At 40.2% G+C, this 18068-nt stretch overlaps 1 protein-coding gene across 2 annotated transcripts in view; it reads right to left on the bottom strand.

Annotated features, from left to right (window-relative positions):
- Window positions 1–18068, bottom strand: part of gas2.S (growth arrest specific 2 S homeolog) — a 99261-nt gene that overhangs the window by 24212 nt on the left and 56981 nt on the right. For both annotated transcript variants that reach the window (XM_018260314.2, XM_041561013.1), the window contains 2 exons: window positions 12306–12450; window positions 11485–11592 (listed from right to left, as the gene is read on the bottom strand). In XM_018260314.2, coding sequence (XP_018115803.1) covers window positions 11485–11592; window positions 12306–12450 — 253 coding nt within the window. The remainder of the gene's footprint in view (window positions 1–11484; window positions 11593–12305; window positions 12451–18068) is intronic.

The following is an 18068-nucleotide window of genomic DNA, read 5'->3' as shown; positions in this document are numbered from 1 at the left end:
CCTAATATGCTATGAACTGTTCGAAAGCACTGTAACAGTTATAGTTTAATTGATTATTGTATTTACTAAAGCAAAAAGACAGGGTCCATGACCCATCCCCAGGGGCGCCCTAGGCAGGCAAGGTGCTCCCCCTGTGCGCTTGCAGGGGGGTTTTAAGAAGAAGAAAGAGTGGAGCAGAGGGAGCAAGGGACCCTGGACTAGGGGTAGACAGAAGACGCTTTCAAAAGGTACCTACCCAGCACCACCCCTTTGTTGTGCCCAAGGCAGGTGCCTCTGCTGCCTTACCCTAGTTCTGCCCCCCCCCCCGCGAACACCAATCTTAAGCTTCCTTCCTAACAAAATGTGCATGGCTATATATCAGTACCAATGGACTTCCAGTAACAGGGAGTTGCTGTCTTTCTATGCCGAGTCAATCACTGCGCACGTTAACTTAAAACATACTTTTTGGCACTAAAATGAGACATACGGGAAATTCATCCAGTTTCAAGGAACCACTAAATATCATGGTGAGTCGTCGACGCTAGGGGGTTCTGCTGAGAACAAAACACATCTTCTCTGCCGGGGGGCTCCCTGAGCCATTTACCCCTAGTATATGAACACACTTGCAATATTTTACTGGCAGCTCCGATACATGAGCTTTCTCTCCATTGGATATCACGCCACAGACTTGGAGGCTTTAGCAAGGAGCGGACTCCAGAATATTGTGCAAGAGACTGATTATCTGGACCCGAGGCCTCAGCACTTTCTATTACACAATGCTTCATAGATGTCAAAATGCATGTGAGCTAATAAAGAGTGTAACCCAACACAAGGTGAGAGCAGTGTTATATTCGGCCCTGTATGTACAGACCAGCACCTGAATATCTTATTATTATCTGATTTTACATGCTTTTATTCTGGTCCCTTGAAAAATGTAAAATGGGGGTTCTACTGTATAACAATATACATTTGCTCTGTAATACAAATAGCTAGAATCTCAGCTGCCATAAAGCAGGGCAGGACTGCTGCTTCCAATGGGGATCAGATAGGATCTGTGCAGCCACTAAGACAGAATGCTTTGTTATACAGATAGCTAGAATATCAGCCATAAAACAGAACAGGACTGCTGCTTCCAATGGGGAGCATATAGGATCTGTGCTGCCACTGGGACAGAATGCTCTGTTATACAGATAGCTAGAATCTCAGCTGCCATAAAGCAGGACTGCTGCTTCAAAGGGCTACAGCAACAGGTCTGGTTTGAGAAACAGGCAATAACTTTCTAGTTTGCAGCACAATGATTATATTATACACAATATGAGGTGCACAGAGAAATCTACATCTCGTTGATTTAATAAAAAAAATAAACCGTCCATTTTTTGTTGAAGGGGAAGGGGGTGCAGTGCAGATTGGGCAGCAGTTTATAATGTGCTTATGTACTAAACAGACATCAATATACCTCTTGGCTGCTGAACTGAAAAGCAGCGCTCGTGACTAATACCTCTCTTCCTAGCAAGTCCCAGAAGGAATATTCCAGTCTTGGTTGCCATGGCAACAGATTTTTGTCTGTACAGGGGTTGGCTGGCGCTGAAGCTTCACCGAGAATCAATACCTGCGGCTTTCACAATACAGATTTTATACAGATTTTTTTACAGCTCTGGGAGGATTTTATAAAAACCTGTAACAAACAGAATCTTGGCAGAGGCAGTGAATTTCAGTTGGTTGTTATTAACGACATATAATTTGTTATATTGTTGTCGCTTTATGATGAACGCTGTTCTTTTGATTAATATACAGAAAGGGAAACTAATACTCAGATATTTTGCCTCTGGGCCAAGAGTCTAATATTAGTGTAAGACTAAGATGGTTCTAATTAAAATGCAGGGATGGGGTGTGTTACATTACAATTTTTATTTCGGTGTTGACTTATCTTTGAGAGTTTTTCTGTCGCTAAAATAGTAATTCTGTTTAACCAATTCTTTTTAATGAGGAATCTTGTCTACCTTTTTCAAGGGGTCTGCCACAAGGACTTTTTAACTCAGTTAGTACAAGGGAATACCTATGCTGCCATAGTTTTATGGGATCTCTCTGTACAGGCTATGCGCAAACTTAGGGGGCTGTTCCTGCAGAATTGTGCTTAGAACAGGGGAATACCTAAGCTGCCATAGTTTTATGGGATCTCTCTGTACAGGCTATGCGCAAACTTAGGGGGCTGTTCCTGCAGAATTGTGCTTAGAACAGGGGAATACCTAAGCTGCCATAGTTTTATAGTATCTCTCTGTACAGACTATGAGCAAACTTAGGGGGCTGTTCCTGGTGAATTGTGCTTAATACAGGGGAATCCCCATGCTGTTATAGTTTTATGGGATCTCTCTTTACAGACTATGAGCAAGCTTAGGGACTGTCGCTGCTGAATTGTGCTTAGTACAGGGAATACCTATACTGCCATAGTTTTATGGTATCACACTGATTCAAGCAGGTGTCAAAGGTTCACAATTAAGATTCACAATACAATAAAAGCCTAATGAAGAATATCACATTGCGGCATGCAAATATTCTATTCGCAAATTTATTCTCTTTGCAAATTGTATTACATTAGAGGTGCACGCTTATGAATGTCTGATGCGCAGGTTAGGAATATGCCTTTCCAACATCCCCCTCTGCACCGTTCCTGCTGAAACATCATGTCACTATCCTCTTTGCTGTAACTTCAGAATAGGTGCAAAAAACAGGTACTAATTGTCATGGTTTTGCATATTTGCACCCTGCCCTGTGCACCATGGGCACAGCCAGCATGTTTTAATTGCCATGAAACTGGAATTATGGGGAAAACAGCGTCGGATTTACCGGACGGGCGACCCTAAGTCCTATTGCTCGCCCGCACAACCACTCACGGACGGCATGGGCAAAATGTCGCCCCTAATAATCTGCCGTCTTAGGCCCGAGCCTTTGTGGCCTCACCACAAATCCCGGTCTGGGGAAAAATTGCTGAATGATGGGTAAAAAGAAATGGCAACACTCTCGAAAATTGCATTGGTATTATCTTTAAAAAGGTGCCTAGCCCTTCCTTAAAGCTGTCTACTATATCTGCCAGTACACTTCTGTGAGAGACTTCCTATTGTGTGTTACTCAATGTGTACATGTTGGAGGGTTTGTATGTGCAGTGTTGGACTGGGGGAGTCCTGATCAACTGGGTCTGCCATATCAGAAGTCTGCATGCACCTGCTCCGATCCCCCGGATCAACTTCAGTGCACCGGACCGCTCCCCAACATCAGGGCCCCCCTAGATGAATGCTGCAGACTGAACGGATTTATGTACAGCCATACATCATGCATCTAAATGAATTGCTAATTAGCCATGCAGGCTGTGGATTCCATAAGTGTGGTCGGTTTTAAAGGGGTGAGGGGCAACCCTACCCTCGACCCTCTGATCACTTCCCCCACACACCTCAACCAATGCATGCCTGCAGCTTTCTACTATCTGTTGGGGCAGGGAGAGATTAGGAAGTGCCAGGCAGGTGGGAGTGGATCTGGGCTGGGGGCCACTGGGTTCTTTCCCGGAGTCCCACCAGCCCAGTCCGACCCTGTGTATGTGCATAGTTTGGGCAGCATGTATGTGTGAGTGCTGTGCTTGTAAAGAGGGTTAATAACCCGCAGACTAATTAACTCCCTAAAGGCTGTGACGACACTTTGAAATAGAAACCCAAACAAAACAAAAAAGCTCAGTGTGATTACAACCCCCATTTTTCCTGAACTGACCCCCTGGCGTAAAATTCCTTTTAAACAAAATATAGATCCCTCCTACCCCCACCCTGTCAGGCAAAGAGTAAACTCATAAATTTATCCCCAAACACGGCAATGTGTCACGCAGCGTTACACAAATGAATAACTACTCCATGCCCCAATAATGCCCCCTTTGTGTCCCCACGCTGCCAGCAGCTGATAAAGTATTTCACGCTTTGGCCAACACATGGAATTGCTAAGTAAATAGGGGCTGTTTATAGTAACGCAGCGAGGGCCCATTCTAACTGCTCGATGAATGGCAGGGGGACTTTCTGCGGGAAGGCGTCACTCTTTTGCCTTTGGCTTTTAACGGCATCTCCCCCAGCTTTGTAAATACAGTACGTCCCAGTTGTAAATGTATGGGACTTTCATGGAGCAGAACCTTTTTATCTGTTTATGGTGGGAAGAATATGTAAAAGGGCACAGACCCTTGGGTGCTGTCTGAGGCAGCAGCCCTTGTAGTGGTTTGAGGGAGAGCTTTACTTTCTGCAGTTTTAAAACACCATTTTTGGTTGATAAAATGGAAATTTTGCCCATAAAGGACAAGTAAACCTTTGTGAATGTAAAATGAATGAGGGGGCTAGTCTAAGAACCCCTCCAATTTACATTCATTATTTATTTTCTTTTAAATATTAAAAGATATTAAGTAATACGTGTAATACGTGTACTGTTATACATATACACCCAACAGCACCACCTGCTGGTCAGTTTCCCACCAGTCTGACCACCAAGTAGTCAAGAAAGTTGTCAGGAGAAAGAAAGAGGCTGCTCTGATGTTCTTCTGCTTAGGAAAGATGTGAGAAATGTTTCTAATTTTATTCCTAAGAAGAAGAAGATCAGAGCAGCCTCTTTCTTTCTCCTGACAACTTTCTTGACTACTTGGTGGTCAGACTGGTGGGAAACTGACCAGCAGGTGGTGCTGTTGGGTGTATATGTATAACAGTACACTTATCCCTTAAAGGGATAAGGTCATGAAAAAACATGTTTTTTCCAAAACACATCAGTTAGTAGTGTTGCTCCAGCAGGATTCTGCACTGAAATCCATTTCTCAAAAGAGCAATCAGATTTTTTTATATTCAATTTTAAAATCTGAATCACAACACTTAACGGATTGACTCGAACACGATTTCAAATTAAAATTACGTTGCTTTATTCATACCTTTAAAATTTGTATGCTAAGGTACAGTGCATGATGGTCACCACTGACGCGTTTCATGCCCTATGGCACTTCCTCAGAGTGTTACAGATTTTCAAAGAGACACAACTTTATAGCAAGTCTAATGGCCAGACAATTTACATAATATGTTTCTTAAAGGTGTATTACATATATGCAGACCACATTTAGTCCCGCTCCTATATCCCCTCGTACAATCAATAAGGTTTTTTTTATATATATATAAAAACATCTTAAGTTATTAAAAAAACTCTTTTTGTTTTCATGTATGTTATTTGAACACTTTTGGGGATGAATAGAAAAGTATATATATTTAGTGGATGTTGGCTTGGGGGAGCCTTGAATCATACTCTCTATACACTATTCTATTCAATATAGTATCTAATCTCCCAATCTTTATTTAGACCAACTGGTTTTTCAGTCTCCAAAGCAAACATCCACCATGTTTCTCTTTTGTTAATTAATTTCTCCAAATCCCCCTTTCTTTTATCCAATCTGACATGTTCTATGCCTTGGAAGGATATACATTTATCATTACCATTATGTTTGATCAAGATGTGTTCTGCTATAGCAGATGAGACATCCTTTCTCCCTATACTTGCTATGTGTTCCAAAATCCTATCCTTCATTCTCCGCATTGTTCTACCCACATATTGGCATCCGCATATACATGTTGCCAGATATATCACATTATTCGTTTTACAATTTATATAGGATTTACACTCATATTCCTTACCAGTAGCCGAACTCCTGAACCTCTTTGATACTTTTATATAATTGCAAGCCTTACAGATCCTTGCTCCACATTTGTAAGTACCTGTATTTGTAAGCCAATTCGGTTTTCTATGTTCTCTTCTTTCAGGGAGCATGCTAGGAGATATATGATTTGCAATTGATTTACTTTTCCTATATGTAAACCATGCCTTTTTAATATTGAGTAGAGGGTCTGCACTGATCACATGCCAGTGTTTCATTATTATCTTCTTTATATCTGTTGCCTCATTGCTATAATCTGTCACAAAATAGACTTTTTCTTTGTCTGTTTTTTCAAATCTCTTAGTTTTATGTTTATTTGCATTTTTACTGCTCTTCTTTAACATATAGTTTCGATCACTCAAAACCGCTCTATCATATGCTTTTTTTAGGGTTTCTGTGCTGTATCCTCTCTTCGCTAGCCTATCCCACAAATCCATTGCCGCCCTCTGGAAGGCATCCCAAGTGGAACAAATCCTTCTCAACCTAAGGAATTGTCCAATCGGGATGCCCTCCAGAAGCGGCTCTGGATGATTGCTTGTCCTTAGCAGGAGGGAATTTCTACTGATTGGCTTTCTAAACACATCTGTCACGATCTTACCTTCCTCTTGTGTAAACTGTATATCCAAGAATTCTACACTTTTTTTACTGATCTTGTATGTAAATTCAATACCACATTCATTATTGTTACAAAATGACACAAATTCATCTATCTGTTCAGCATTTCCCCTCCAAATAACAATCAAATCGTCGATAAACCTAAAATACTTGAATATTTGTCCATCCCATTTTGTTTTATCTCCAAAGATGTGGCACTCTTCAATCCATCCCATAAATAGGTTCGCATACGATGGTGCAAAACGAGCTCCCATTGCAGTGCCACATCTCTGGAGATAATATTGCCCATCATACATAAAGTAGTTGTGGTTCAAGAGATACTGAACAGATTCCATGATGAATTCATTTTGTTCTCTTGAATAGAGTCTTGATTTACAAAGCCAAAAGTACAAGGCTTGTAGGCCTAATTGATGTTCTATTGAAGAGTACAAAGCTGTGACATCCAAAGTTAGCCAGATCATGTCATCCTCCCAAGTAACATCTTGTAATTTAGTTATAACATCTCCACTGTCCTTTATATATGAATCTAAATTTATAACTATAGGTTGTAATAATCTATCCACATACTCTCCAAGGTTCTCATTAAGGGAACCCATACCTGCTATTATTGGTCTACCTTTAGGGTTCTCCAATCCCTTATGAACCTTGGGGAGTGTGTGGAAAATAGGAATTTTTGGATGCTCACACCAAATATATTCAAATTCCTTAGCTGTGAGTATTCCCATTGATTTACCATACTCCAAGATTTTTCTAAGTTTCACCTGAAATACCTTTGTTGGATCGTTTTCTAAAAGTTGATATTGTTTCTTATCCTTTAATTGATTCATTATATCTGTCTCATAGTATACTCTATCTAAGATAACTATAGACCCCCCCTTATCAGATTTCCTTATGACTATACTTTCATTATCTTTTAATAGCCTTAGTGCTTCAAATTCTTTTTTTGTTAGATTGTTATATTGACGTTTGTTTCTGTTAGGGTTTTCTCTCTTTTTAGAAAGTTTCTTCAAATCCTCACATATCAATTTATAAAAACGATCCAGAAAAGGTCCATTTTGTCCTATAGGGTAAAATGTAGATTTTGGTTTTAAATCAGTGTGTACTATATTGCCTTCATTTGATGTATCCATTGCATTGACATCCACTAGGTCTGCCAATACTTGGATAACATCCTGTGTGGCAAAATTCTCTCCATTATCTTCCAAACCCTCTGTCATAGAATCACTGACAATGTGTGTATCAATTTGGTGGGTACTATCAAAATTCTTAAAATATCTTTTAAGGGATATAGATCTCATGAATCTATTAAGATCTACTATAGTAGAGAAAAGCGAGAAATGACTAGTTGGGCAGAATGTTAAACCCTTATTTAACAAAGATTTTTCGGATTCAGTCAGATTATATGATGACAAATTAATAACTAAGTCATCTTCTTCAGATTTTCTTTGAACGTCAATTACTACTTCTTCTTTTGTGTTTCCACATTTCTTAGACCTTTTCTCAAATTCACTTTTTTCTCTTTGATGTTTTCTTCTACTTCTATGCTTTCTTCCGGTTTTCCATATCTGTTCTGCTTCTTCTTTCCAGATTTTTTCATTTTTCCTTTTACCTTTTCTGTTTCTTTTGCTTCCTGACTTGTATCTGCTTCGCTGTCGGTAGTTACTAAAAAAGTTACTCCTTGGGTTTCATCCATATCTCTTGTAGGTGTCGAACTTCGTTTAACTTGTTTTCTCCATTTGTTCTGCTTTAAAATTGGTTTGATTCTTTCCCATCTTCCTCTCTCTTTATTTAATTCCATACCCCAAGAATATACTCTCTCATTCTCATAGTCTCCTTTATCTCTCAGGAATTTTTGTTGTTTGCTTTCCATAATTTTCCTTTCCATGGATTCTAAGCTTTCATTTAGATTTTTTTCTTTCTCTTTATACTCTGATTGCTGGTAATAGCATGCTAGTTGAGTTTTAATTTCTTCTATCTCCACATTTAGCCGAATTTGTTCTTTTTTATATTTACGTATTAGGATTCCCATCAGATTAAAGGAGCATTCAGATAAAGCCATATACCATTCTTGCATTAAATCCTCATCTTGTAAATCAAAAGCCGGAAATTTTTTAAGGCGTAAGCCTCTTGGTACTCTTTCCACCTCCAAATAATTTTCAAGTGTTGAAATCTCCCACCATACTTTAAGTTCTTTATGTGACAATTTATTTAATTTCTTAAAGAGATCCTCCATTATTTTTTGTGTACCTTCAGGCATAAGTTGTTCTGTACTATCAGTTGTTACTTTAGTGTCCACACAAAATAGCATTTTAGCTCTTTTGCTCCTTTCATTATATGTAGATGAACTTAATAACATACATGTTTCAATATCATCATTGCACTGTCCCATCGCCATCTTATACCATATAAATCAATCCGTTTTATGGCTGCTATACAAAGTTTCTATGTTGGGGAAAAGGGATAAATATTCCACTTTACATTTCCATTTTATACTTTTTGCACTTTTTGGAAATTCTACAGCAGAGTTATATGATAGGTGTTTCACTTCATTACAGTCTCTTTATCTATTATAGGAGTCAAAATATACTCATTCCTATATGGACGCTTTTTTTGTTATAGATAGGCACAATAGCTTTTGTAGTGTAATAAACCGCTAATACTTATCAGTCCTGTAGTGCGAATCCTACAAGCAGATATAGCGCTTTCGAACTGCTACGATTTCACCTCCGTGTCGTCGCGGCAGTTTCCCAGATCGCTTGTATCTTCCGATATTCCGACTTTAAGTATTACTTTCGGTAGCGTCACACTTTCAGTAGGCTCTGTATGCGTGAAGAGCTGCAACGGTTTCCACCTCCGTGTCGCCGTAGCTGTTCCACAGATCGCACATGCCTTCTGATTTCTCTGTAGATTTGTTGCGGTTCAGTACTTCAATCGCCTCATCATATCTCCAAAGCGTCCCACTTAAACACCGTCTTCATATAACGTCTGCCTTCCCCACGTCTGTCACAGAGTTCAACTCACCATCATATAACGTCTGCCTTCCCCACGTCTGTCACAGAGTTCAACTCACCAATTTTAAAATCTGACATGGGGCTAGACATTTTGTCAGTTTCCCAACTGCCCCAGTCATGTGACTTGTGCCTGCACTTTAGGATGGAATTACTTTCTGGGAGGCTGTTATTTCTCCCACTTAATGTAACTGAATCAGTCTTAGTGGGACTTGGTTTTTACTATTAAGTGCTGTTCTTAGATCTTCCAGGGAGCTGTTATCTTGTGTTAGGGAGCTGCTATCTGGATACCTTCCCATTGTTCTATTGTTAGGCTGCTGGGGGGGAGGGGGGTGATATCACTCCAACTTGCAGTACAGCAGTAAAGAGTGCTTGAAGTTTATCAGAGCACAAGTCACATGACTTGGGGCAGCTGGGAAATTGACAATATGTCTAGCCCCATGTCAGATTTCAAAATTTAATATAAAAAAATCTGTTTGCTCTTTTGAGAAATGGATTTCAGTGCAGAATTCTGCTGGAGCAGCACTATTAACTGATTCATTTTGAAAAAAAAAATTCCCATGACAGTATCCCTTTATTAACTGATGCGTTTTAAAAAAAAAAACATGTTTTTCCATGACAGTATCCCTTTAATATATTGGACTTAAAAGAAAATAAACAATTATTGTAAATTACAAAAGTGCTTAGAATAGCACTTTCATCACTTATTTTAAAGGTTTGCTTATCTTTAAAGTTACCCATCAGCCTTCCCTGGTAAAGTGTCAGCTGCGGCAAGATTCTAGAAAGGGTCCAGTCATTCAGAGCCATGCCTGACCCAGACCTTTTGACCTGCAAGCCAACACAGACCTAACTATCCACTTTACCTCTGCCCCAGACATGCTACTCATCCTACCTGCAGAGGGAGAGCTTTCATTCCAACCTGAGAACCAAGTAACCACATATATTACACTTTACTTAGGTACCCAGGCAGGGTACTCATGGACCGCCTGATCAAAGAGGTCCATGGGTACCCTGTCTAGGTCCCTAGGTAATGAGGGGGCCGAGGGGTTTTGGCTCTCCTAATTTATGCCCAACCACTTTACAGGTATTTTGAAGGTTCCTACAGGCAACTGTCCCAATGCAGGACTCATGTACAACAAAACACCCCTAAACAAAATTGCATATATCTGCCAGTATATGTGGGTCAAAATGGCTCGTTGCATGTGCATGCCTGGAGTGTTCCACTGCCACAGGTGATGTCAAGTCTCCCCTGTGACGTGCGGTATCCCAAAGTAACCCAGAGTAAACACTAAGGTCTAGGCTCGCACTTCTGCCTTTGGTTTCTGGAGGAGGCCTCCCCTACTCAGGACTTAACGCGAGAGGACCAAGAAGAAAGCTCTGGGCAAGCAAGGGAACCGCAACGTATAACTGAAACGGAGAACAAGGAGTGTGATCAAGGGACAGGCTGGGTCGAAACCAAACAGACATTATGGTACCGAATCAGGAAGCTGAAGCGTAATCGAGGTCACAGGCAGTGTCGGACTGGGTCTTTGACGCGCGTGTTTTTTTGAACAGGAACAGGGACAGGCAAGGTCCAACACAACTTAAACAATAACAGATCACACCTAGGAACTACCGAAATAGACCTATACTGGGCAATGAGTCAGAGCAGAGTAGGGGTTTACACAAATCACTTACACAAATGGCTTACACAAATCACATGTGGCCAACAGGTGATACAAGCCATTCTTTATAGCAATAGCAGGCATAGGCATAGGAGTGAACCAGGGCCTTAGCTATCTGCTCATATAGAGCAGTGGCAAAACAGGCAGCACAAGAACACCAGGTCCCTAATTCAATTCAAGGCAGGTTATCACACCCCCACTAGAACCCATGGCATCTCCTTCATGTAAAGATAATACAACAGGTGGGCTATGGGTGGCAATCAGAAAGCGTATGGATAGCTAGTCTGAGACAATGGCAACTTAGAGAGGAACTCCCCACCAATAATAATTACACAGATTCAAGGGAAACAAGGCAAAAATTAAATAATTATATATTAAATACCAGTTACAGATAAGAAAATCCACGGGGCAGGCATTTATTCCCCAATGGTTTGTCCCATTGGAGTGAAGCCATCCCATTGAGCAGCCGCCCCCTTTCTATTGAATGGGGAAAGAGGATATACTGTACCCTAATGAAAAGGATCTTTTCTCCAACTTTGTATCTTCCTTGGGAAAGACGTTCCACGCAAAATTTATTGGGACACTTGCAAGGGGGGTCTTCGGAAATGTGCTGAACCTGGAAAGATATGAAGTTGCAATCTCATGTTTTCCTGTCTGCTGTCTAGTAATGCTGCAACAGTTATGCTGAGGGCCCCAAACATTTTAGAACCCATGTATTCACTGTAATCCCCCCCGATAGGGTCATGATTATGGTGGTGTCATTACTGACCCATAGACCAGGGTTTTACTTGCTAAAACAGACCCCTGATGCATGCGGACCCAATCCTGACTGTCTGCAACTCCACTCATTTCCACTAAGCTCCACCTCGTTTTGCATTACAGAATTTGGGAAAGTTCTCAGAGACAATTATCTAGGAGCTGCATGTCTGATACTGTCAGGAAAGAAACCGTTTGCTCCATAGGCTGTGTGGATGCAAGAAATATAATTATACAAATATATATACATATATAGTGAATAAAGTACCCCTATTGTAAAATATAAGGATATTATAAGTCACAGAGGAGTTCCATGACCATATAAAAGCATGAGGCCAAAGACCGATTGCTTTTGCACAGGTCATGGAACTCCAAGGTACCTTCTAATATCCTCATATTTTACAACAAGGGGTACTTTATTTATTATAATACACAAGTTTTAGTGAGTCGTGTGACAAAAATGACATCACTACTCACCGGTTATAACTGATTACATCACTACTCACCATTTATAAGGATATAATTTACAAGATATTCATGGCTTTGGTGTATTATATGCATATAAAGACTTACTGCATCGTCTAGCAGTTTCCCAGTACTTTTCTTCCCCGATGACTTTGTTGGAGAGGGAGATGGAGACGGCGTGGGGGTAGATAAAGTTTCTTCTTGTTCAATCTCCTTTTCCAGTTTAATTAATCCAGGGGGTTCAATCCCAAACCTGACAAAAAGCATGACATAAATTACAGCCTGTGAGCAACCAAAATATGTCCTGGTCATATAAACTTCTGTAGAGTTATATGTTTTAACAGGAGCTGTCATATTGCCGTATGAGAAAGGAATATGGAGACAGGTGGAACTAGGGGCAGAGTTTTTTGTTTTAAAGGGGAGTATGGATCAGAGGACTTGTGCATGCATAGGCATTTCTTTTCATTGGGGCCCTCCACCCAGGGGCCTATGTGACCAATTGGTTAATAACTGGAGCACCCTGAAAGAGCCTGTCCCTGCTAAGGCCTGATGGTGGCCTTGGGGAAGATAGAAGAATGTAGCCAGCCAGCATAAGAATAATGGAACTGCAAGACAAACAGCTTCAATTCTATGTGACCAATATAAAGGGATGAGGTTCACTATTCATCATCGTTTATTTATTCTTTGATTTAAAGGATAAGTAAAATAACTTTGAAAATAAGTGAATGTAAAATTATTTACGTTCACTTATTTGGCATACTAAATTATTTAGTTTCCAATCAGTCTGACCACCAAATAGTCAAGGAAGTTGTCAGGAGAAAGAAAGAGGCTGTTCTGATTTTCTTCTGCTTAGGAGAGATGTGAGAAAGGTTTCTAATTTTATTCCTAAGCAGAAGAACATCAGAGCAGCCTCTTCCTTTCTCCTGAAATTTTCCTTGACTACTTGGTGGTCAGACTGATGGGAAACTGACCAGCAGACGGCACTGTTGGGACAAAATTCATTCATATTAACAGTACATGTATCCCGAATTAAAAGCAAATAAATAAAGAATGTAAAATGCAAAAGTTCTTAGAATAGCACCCTCATCAATTTAACATTCACTTGTTTTATAGGTTCACTTCTCCTTTTTTTAAAAAAAATTCGCCTTTAATCGATAAATAACTTTATGTCAGTATGAAGAAGCCCATTTTGGCCCTGATGTTAGGAACATATATCTGATTGAAGGTGACGATAGGTTGGCAATATTTTTCTGATGTGAATTAGGGAATTTAACGACTTTATTGCTTTTCCTAAATGCCACATTGGCTCTGGTAGTGTCAGAATCCCGACATTCACACCAGCTCACTTACATTTTCCCCTGCCAGAAAGAATAATGTTATTTTAATTTGACTTGGAGAATGATCTGTTATAGGGTTCTGCGCATCCCCACTGGCCAGGGATAATGGGTACTATAGTTCCCATGACCCAAGGGATTATGTTAATATTTATATTTTAATGACATGTTTAGACTCTAAAGTCTAGACTGTCGCTAAAAAAGATATTTTTTGCAGGCTGCACTGGTCTCCATGGAAACTATTTCCATTAAATATCCCTGCCATTGATCTGTATCAGTTTTAAAATGCAATTTGAATCCATTCTGCACCTTTATTGAGGGGGAAATTCACTAACCTACGGAGTTGCGCTAGCGCAGCCTTCGCCGCACTTCGCCTGGCAAATTTCCGCCAGGCCGCTGCTAATTAACTAAAATCCGAAGTTGCGCTCAGGATGCGAAAGGTAGCGAAGTTGCGCTAGCGTTAATTAGTCAGGCTAAGCGAAGTAGTGATAGCGAAGGCTAATTTGCATACGGCGCTAAATTTGAATGGACGTGTATGCTGCAACGCATACAGAACACTACACAAGCCCAGGCAAACTTAATAAAAGTTTAAATAGGTGTTCTAATGCCCTACACATGTGCCCACAGTATATGTAACGTGCCATATGTTAAGAAATTTTGGGGGGGAAGGTGGGCATCCTAAAAAAGAAATTTGCTCTTTTTCAGCCAAAAAACGCCAGCGAAAAAATTTCAACATTTTTGGGAACATAATTTTTTTTTACAAACTCCTACTCTATTGAACTTCGCCTGCTCTAACATGGCTAAGTAAACTCTAGCGAAGGAGGCGTAGTTTCTCCCCCTTCGCCAGAGTGCAACTTCGCCAGCATTAGAATTTTCGCCAGGGTCACTGATAATATTTTCGCCAGCGTTAGCCACTTCGCATTTTAGTAAATTTGCCCCTGACTGTTTATCTTCTCTGTACTATTGGTTCTGACTCCTGAATCAATGAAAAGAAGCGATTCAGATCTCTAGGATAACAACTGCTACATTGTTTCATGGGTCAGAACCAGAGAACATAACGGAAAAGGCAGCAGCAATGACATTTACACATTACACATAACTTCCCAGGGGGAATAAATGGATATTGGGAAGGTGCTTAGAATTACTTTTTTTTTTCTTTCATTATGCAAAGATGCATTTCATGGGTGAAGTTCCCCTTAAAAATGTGAACAGGGCTAACGATGCTGTCATCAGAGATGGAGCACGTGTTGGGGTGACGCCATATAGTGGATCATGGGCTTCAAATCCATTTGCTTTCTGTCTGCCTGTAAATCATAAAGTCTCCCCCCAGGGCCTCGGCCCTACACCTGCACTCGCTCCCTGCCATAAAATAACCTGCTGCCTCTTGCAATATTATGAGATGGAATCACAGTCCTGCCACATAATAGCATGTGAATGAGAATTCCAATGCCCCACTCAGATCTGTTTCTGAGCTGTGCCTCTTGGGAAATAAAACATGCACGGCTGGGGAAGACATTAAAGGGGATATAAAGCCAAATTGAAAAAAAATATGGTTCTTAGCAACTTCCCAATATAGATTTTGGGTTTTATAGTTTATGTCAATGAAGATGATATTGAAAGTAGTGTCTGTCTCTTTCTTTCCCCTGCACTCCTGATCCTGACTTGTGAAACAATGTAGCAGAAGCCAGCTAGAGCAAAGAAACAGAGAAAATAATTATTTCATCTAGAATAATGATTTCAACTGGAATTATATTTACACATAACTTTGAAACCAGAGAAAATACATAATGAATGTATCTTGGAAAGTAATTTTAAATCTGTGTTTCAATTACATTAAATACACATTTACTATGTATATTTATAAGTCCTGCCCTACTATATGATCCCCATTGGAAGCAGCAGTCCTGCCCTACTTTATGGCAGCTGAGATTATAGCTAACCGTGTAACAGAGCATTCTGTCCCAGTGGCTGCATAGCTCATTTATGATCCCCATTGAAAGTAACAGTCCTGTCCTGCTTTATGGCTGAGATTCCAGCTATCTGTATAACAGAGCATTCTGTCCCAGTGGCTGCACAGATCCTTTCTGATCCCCATTGTAAGCAGCAGTCCTGTCCTGCCTAATGGCTACTGATATTCTAGCTATCTGTCAGGCAGCCTGGTGGGCCAAGGCGCTGGCTCCGTGAGCGCTCGACTGCGCATGCGCAAAAGTGCGCTCCAGTGCGCAGGCGCGAAACGTGTGCGCGCATGCGCAGAAGCGCATTTTCGCCGAAGCTGCCAGTGCCAGCCGAGGAGAGACGTGGCCGGACACGGGGTAGGCGACAGAGCAGGTACGTGCCTGGCGCCCCCTCAGCTTTGCGCCCTAGGCACGTGCCTACTCTGCCTACCCCTAGTTCCGGCCCTGCTATCTGTATACAGCATTCTGACCCATTATAAGCAGCATGCCTTTTTCAAAAGGGAAAAGAGAGCAGAGCAGGCAATAACCCGGTCAAACTTTTCCCTTTGCCTCTCCTACCAATCCCTGTTTCAGTATAAAGAACGAGTCCAGTTTAGGTGGGCTCATGACCCTAAAATATCCTTCTTTTCAAGCACTCGGTACATTGTTCTCCTCTGTACTCTTGGGTCCTGTTATTACAAAGCGTGCAGCTGTACTTTAGATGTTCATTTATAGATTATATCAAGAAAATATGTTTGGTAGGAAACAGCCGGGAAGCCAATTCCTTCATTTGCAGCTCTAATGCTGGTTTATAGATGGCCAGCTCTGTGCATTAGACTTGAATTAAAATGTCCTAGAACATAGAACAATCTAACGGCGCCATCCATCAAGCTCTATAGCTTTGGGCTCGATTTTATATATTTCTCCCTACCCCCAGTAAAACCTGTTCTCGGCACCTGAATTTTAACCCCTGCCAGGAGTATAAAGTCAATATAAAATACTACACTGAATTATAAATTTGCTCTCAATTCTTCTACTGGGTATAACGTTTAAGCTGCGAAAGCAATTAAATGAAGGAATTTTGTATGAGAGAGACTCCTGGGAGCCAAGTCATGCTATTAAATATACTGAGTCGTTTGATTTATACATTTTCATTTTCAAGTGTGTTTTACAAAACAGAATTTACAATCTGCTGCCAGAGACTCCTACAGAGCAATGAGAATGATACACGGAAAAGGTGGGAGCCATTATTCTACATGTAATTGGTATATTAGCTAAAATGCCAGTGTAGCTGCCAGGGGTGCCACACAAAATTAGGTCTCTCCTATATTATATAATAATGTATAAGTTAGTATAGCACAGGGTGAAAACAAGTGCAGCCAATCTCTATTTCTTGTCTCTGTCCCTATATATTAGGTACCTATCTAGTGCTACCAATCACTATTTCTGTAAGGAAATGAGAGAAGAGCAGGCAGTAACCCTTCCAACACTTTCCTCTTGTCTCTGTCCCTATATATTAGGTACCTTTCTAGTGCTACCAATCCCTATTTCTGTAGGGAAATGAGAGCAGAGCAGGCAGTAACCCTTCCAATATATTTCACTTGTGGCTGAGCTTTTAAATTAGGCCCCTATCCTATACAGCCACAAATCTGTAGAGCAGTTGAATAGGGTGAATAACCCTGACAAAGGGCAAAGGTGTAAATGACTCTTAAAATCTTCATTGCTATTTTATACCCAATTAAATCAGTAAAGGCAATATTAAGGAGGTCATTCACCTTTAAGTTAACTTTTAGTATGTATAGAATGGCCAATTCTAAGCATCTTTTCATTTGGCCTTCATTTCTTCTTCTTTATTAAATGGTTTTTGAATTATTTGCCTTTTTCAGCTTTCAAATGGGGGTCAGTGACTCTATATAAAACAAATGCTCTGTAAGGATACAAATTTATAGTTATTGCTACTTTGTATACTTCATCTTAGTATCCAGGCCTCTCCTATTCTCCCTTATTTATATAAATGCATGTTTGCTACAGGATTGCTCAAATTGCAAACTGGAGAGCGGCTGAATAAAAAGCGAAATCACTCAAAAATCACAAATAATAAAAAATGAATACCAATTTTCTCCGAATATCCCTCTCTACAGCATACTAAAAGAGGATTTTCATCCTTCAATACCTTGTACACGTTATTCAAAAATAATATGGTGCCTAATGAAATAAATACAGGTATGAGTTGCATTATCCGGAAACACGTTCTACAGAAAGCTCATAGTCTCCATTTTATCCAAATAATCCTAATTTTAAAAAATGATTTTTTCTGTGTAATAATAAAACAGTACCTTGTTCTAGATCCAAACTAAGATTTGATTAATCCTTATTGGAAGCAAAACCAGACAATTTGGTTTAATTAATGTTTAAAGGACCAGTAACAGCAAAAAGTTTTTTTTAAAAAAATCCGTTAGTATACTACGAAAAAAAGACACTAACACATATTAAACTTTAAAGTTGTTAAGTCTTTATTAAGAAATAACTTACCAAAACTCCGCTTGCGCTCCTCTTCGGAAAAGGCGATCGACTATCCATCATGCGGCGCTCCATTTCTCCTG

Source organism: Xenopus laevis, chromosome 4S, assembly GCF_017654675.1.
Source record: "Xenopus laevis strain J_2021 chromosome 4S, Xenopus_laevis_v10.1, whole genome shotgun sequence".
Classification (NCBI taxonomy): domain Eukaryota; kingdom Metazoa; phylum Chordata; class Amphibia; order Anura; family Pipidae; genus Xenopus; species Xenopus laevis.
This window is presented reverse-complemented; position numbering and strand designations above follow the sequence as displayed.